The 5,352-nt window shown below is 37.8% G+C and overlaps 1 protein-coding gene across 1 annotated transcript; it reads right to left on the reverse strand.

The window, feature by feature from the left end:
* Positions 1–4,776: 4,776 nt before the first annotated feature.
* Positions 4,777–5,352, reverse strand: LOC127104731 (uncharacterized). The gene has a single exon (XM_051041898.1). The coding sequence runs from the start codon at positions 5,350–5,352 to the stop codon at positions 4,777–4,779; it is 576 nt and encodes a 191-aa protein (XP_050897855.1).

The following is a 5,352-nucleotide window of genomic DNA, read 5'->3' on the forward strand; positions in this document are numbered from 1 at the left end:
TTTTCTTCGAGCGTTTCCTTTCCCTCCTTTGGGATAAATAACGCACGGTGGCGACTCTTCTGTCATTTCTTTTTCGTCGGTTGTTTTTTTCGCGTCTATTTTTTAGGTTGTGACAGTCATGAATTCAAATCCCACCACCAACATTTTTGGTTTTTTATTTATTTTTAAGTCATTTTTCACCATGGTTGGAATTCCAACCGGGGTGAAAAATGTCGACTGGTCATGAGTTCGAATCCAACACCAACTTTTTTTATTTATTATTTATTTTTAAGTCATTTTTACCACGGTTGAAATTTCATTCCTGGTCAAAAGTGGTGCCTTTTTTTGAAAGATATATAACGCTCTTAGTTCATTCACTTTTTCCCTACACATACTTAGACAAATTTCATCTTCTTCCTCCAAATTTCTTCCATTTACGAAACATTATTTCTCCACTAAACCAAACTTGAAAAAATATCATTTTTCCATAAACGAAACTCAAAAACATTTCTCCATTAACGAGTTTCGGAACTCCATCGTCTCTTTTCCAAATTGAACGAGGCATCAAAACCATGAATTCAACTTAGCAACATTAGTTGTTGTTGTTGTGCCAGGTAAAATCTTCTTGTTTAACAATTTTATTTATTTATTTCGTTGTTGTTGTTCTTGTTGTCGTTCTTATTATTGTTCTTTTTGTTGTTGTTGTTGTTGTTCTTTTTCTTCTTTTTCTTCTTCTTCGTCTTCTTCTTCTTCTTCTTCTACTTCTTTTTGTTCTTGTTGTTGTTGTTGTGGTTATTTTTGTTGTTGTTGTTGTTGTTGTTGTTATGTTCTTATTGTTCCTATTGTTATTGTGTTAAAAATATTTAATATTATATATTATGATGAAACTTATCTATATAGTCAGGCAAAACATGTGGCAAAAAAAAATGATGATTGACCTTTTACCATGGGTATTTAAAACAAAAATTGTTATAGGTAGCGTGCTTTTCAGTTTTCTACCACAGCCATTGGATCGTGATTTTAAATAACCCACATATAATCACACCCTATAGGTGTTTCACAATCGTGATTATAAGTGTTTTTTGTAGTAGTGAATTCACACTTCATCCATTCATAAGTGAGCCACACCCTTATTTTTGACAAAAAAATAATACGCAAATGTATCTCCGTAACAACTTACGGAAATATACATCTGGACGGTTTTTTTTATTATCAAATACATGCCATACCTCATCCTTTCCTCGTTTCTAGCAAAAACACTCTAAATCACTTATGGAGCTTCTCTATTCAAGTGCATTTTTTACTCCATTCAATCCAAGTGGTTTTTCAACTCCATTTAATCCAAGTGGTTCTCAACATCCATTCAATCCAAGTGATCCAACTTCAACTACACATTTGATAAGTTTTTCAATCCAAGTTCTTTTTTTCCCTCTACATGCATTAAGAAATATGAACATTAGATTGTGTAATCCATATTACGATATAGGTAATTACACTAATTGTTAGGTAGTTTATTGAGCAATGTGTTTTGTCCCATTTTTGTTTCCCCGCGTTTATGCCATTGTTGTGTTTTCTGAGTTGCAGGAAACTACGAAAGTTCACTTTTGTATTGTTTTAGAATTTGATTTTATAAGAATACGAAAGTGCACTTCCGTATTTTGTCTGTCTGCATTATTTGGTTTGAGTTTGAATGTTTATCAATTGGGTTTGATTTTCTTCTTCTTTGTCTATTCTAGTTATAGGTAAGATGACTGACAACCAAGAACGATTGAGGCACAATAGAGTGTTCTAGCATGGATCTCTTTGGAGGAAAAAAGTCCGACCCTTATAACCATCAATTGGTGCAAGTTCATTTAATGCGGAAGCGTAAACTTTTAGGGTTCAAGTGTCTCCATCTTTATCTTCCTAAAGGCATGTGTCACCGGTCCAAGTTGATTCACCTACTGTCGATGCTTCTGTTCTTGAGGAAATTGGAATAGGCCCCTATAACACTTCACTACTTCCTCTGTATGCTGACTATACTACTAGACACGTTTAGGACAGAGAGGTAAAAATTATCTCTATTTATTCTTTGAAACACATGTGTTACAATATTCAAACTTTCTAACGATGATGTATTTTTTGTAATACCGTGATGGAAGACACCAGAGGGTATCATGCTAGATTTGAAATCTTGGAGAACCTGTATGTAACACCTTAAACCTAGACTTTTAATATAAAAGAGAAAATTCACCTCAAAAGGGTGCTACTCAAAACACAACATGCAACTTCTACCCACTTGGTGAAGTAATCGATAGCAAGCAGAATGAATCGGTGTCCATTCACAACTTTGGGTTCAATCATCCAGATTATGTTAATACCGGTTATACGGTGAACTGACTTTATGTGTTTTTGCTTTGGAAAGCAAATGTCGCGGATAGCAAGAGTCGCCACCGACTTTTCTTTCATCCAATAAGGAAAGGCGGAAAAGAACAGGAAAGACCTTAATTTCGATTTTGGGTTCGGGAAGTACATTATACAAAGGGAAGGTGTTAGCACCCTTTGTATCCATGGTTATCCATGGGCTCTTAATTGCTTGATCACTTATGTTTTTTTTTTGTTTGAAAAAGTGTTTGAGACTTGTTTAGAAAATGTTTTGAAAAGAGAATTTAACTTTGTAATGATTCTTGTATGAATGTATACAAAGTGGTTATCTCGTTTAGTTTTGAGAGTTATTTAGAAAAATATAACTCGGCAATGATTCTAGTACGAATGTATGCCAAGTGGTGATTTTCTGAAAGATATTTTGAAAGGTGTGAGGTGTGAAAAGTATTTTAAGTTGTGGATAAGCAATTAAGAGTTATACCTACCCAAGATCTTTACGGGCATTTCCTATCCTTATGAGGGTAAAACTGTCCTTACTATTGAGAAGTAAGTAGTTTTATCCTTTGGATGTAAAAGGGTCATCGTAGGGTCATCGATTGGTCATTGAAAGCAACGGTTGTAAGGATACCTTAGCATTCGAAGGGACTATCATCATCTAACCGTAGGCTACACCGAAGGGTCATCGAGGGACAAAATCATATATTCGAAGGCAACATCCGAGGGACTATGATTTATTTTATGATGATTTAATCGAAGGGTCTTTGCTAAGTATATCCCCACATTCGCGGGACATGACCATAATACCGTAATCGTAGGGTAACAAAGAGAGGTCCAAGATCGCATGTTTAAAGGCAAAGTTTTACAATTAATTAGATAGCCGTAATCGATTAAGTAATTAGGTCCACATTAAAATCGATGAAATCAATACATTAAAATAAGCTAGGTAATTTAGGACGAATCTCCATATTAAAATTAAGTAATTCAGAATCCATCTCCATAAGGATATCCCACACATAAAGTGGAATACTTAGCCGGCCGTTTCCTCGGGAATATGTAAGCCTTTACACAATTCAACACACAGGTTAGAATATCGAGATAAAGTACAATTGAAAATTGCACCACAAAATAAACACAACAGTCATAAAGTCAGGCCGAATAATGCAGAATTATAATAAATCTTGATTAGATAAACATAAGGCAGAACAGAAAAGAAACAAAACAGCCACTGTCCCGTTCGCTCCTGCTTCACCTAGCAAAGGCTTAGCGAGTGCTCGCCACAGGCTCGCTTAGCGATGTGCTAGCGAGCGGCTACGGGTTTGGAGTTTGATAGCAGCATGATCTCCGGAAACCTGAACTTTATGGCATTTAATTACAGGAATAGCATGGACAAACATTCAGGATATTCAAGCATACTTAAATTCACATGTGAAATCAAATTACATATCCGAAAGTTTAATCATGATGCCTTATGTATGTAGAGATTACCGATTAAAAGCATAAAACAGTAGTGATGCGCAAACCTATTTGCAACCGAGCTACGATGTTGAAGGGACTGACCACTCTTGGTATCGGATGGAGTTGGGGCGGAGGTAACTTCGGCGCGGATGAGCGGCCTTCAGGGTTTCTTTACTCGGAATTCTCTGAGTTAGTCTCCAGGGTTTCTATGCCAGGGTTTCGGCCCGTCTTCCTCTATTTTTCCTTCTCCCTTTTTCTGACTGAAGCTTGGCTATTTATAATGCTCTTGTTGTGACCTACTGGGCTCAGAATGAAGCCCGGAAATTCTGATATATCGCAAGCTTCGCTAGGCGAAGGAGTTGCTCGCCTAGCGAGCAAGCTAGTTTGGGCCTTTTTCTGGATTGCAAGCTTCGCTAGGCGAGTGGTATAACGAAGGGTTCGCTAGGCGAAGGAATTGTTCGCCTAGCGAGCATGCCAGCTTGGGCCATTTTCTGGATTTGGCCCCCTGTGAGCTGGGTCTTTGTTCCTTTGGGATCAGTGCCTTGAAAATAAGTTGGAGTGTCCTGGAAAATGCCTTGTAATATTAACGGGCAAATTTTGGGGTATGACAATACCCCACATGGAAAATGGCCATGGAGCAGTTAAAACATTTAAAGGAGTACGCGGAACATGTACCTTATCCACATAGATCTGGCACTTGTGACACTTCTTGACGTATTTAAAACAATCAGTTTCCACAGTCAACCAGTAATATCCTGCTCGGAGAATTTTCTTAACCATGGAATGCCCATTGGCATGAGTGCCAAAGGATCCTTCGTGAATTTCTTTGGTAAGCATGTCTTTCTCATACCCGTCCAAGCATCTGAGTAAGACCATGTCATGATTCCTCTTGTAAAGTACCTTCCCATTAAGGAAGAATTACAAAGCCAATCTTCTGAGTGTCTTCCTATCCCCACTCGAGGATTTTGAAGGATATTCCTATTTATGAAGAAATTGTTTAATGTCATGAAACCATGGTTTATTATCCACTTCTACCTCTATGGCTATGCAATAGATAGGCTCATCCAAACGGAGAATTCTTATAGTTGGCGTTTCCTTGTACCACTTGACCTTAAACATGGATGATAGAGTGGCCAAGGTGTCTGCTATTTGATTCTCCTCCCGAGGAATATAGTGGAAGGTAACCTCTTCAAAGTAAGTGATCATCTTCCGAACGTGGTCTCGGTACCGGATTAACTTAGCATTATGGGTTCCCCACTCTCCCTTGATTTGATTGATGACGAGAGCTGAATCTCCATATACTTCTAAGATCATGATTCTTAGGTCAATGGCTTCGTCAATCCCTAGGATACACGCCTCATATTCTGCCATGTTATTTGTATAAGTAAAGTATAACCTAGATGTGAAGGGAATATGGTACCCTATTGGGGAGGTTATGACGAATCCAATTCCATGTCCGGTTGTGTTCGAGGCACCATCAAATACCAACTTCCATTGTGATCCTGGTTCGGGTCCTTCATCGAGACCTGGGGTCTTGCAATCCCTTATTGCCAT

This window comes from Lathyrus oleraceus, chromosome 7 (assembly GCF_024323335.1).
Source record: "Lathyrus oleraceus cultivar Zhongwan6 chromosome 7, CAAS_Psat_ZW6_1.0, whole genome shotgun sequence".
In the NCBI taxonomy this organism is placed as follows: Eukaryota; Viridiplantae; Streptophyta; class Magnoliopsida; order Fabales; family Fabaceae; genus Lathyrus; species Lathyrus oleraceus.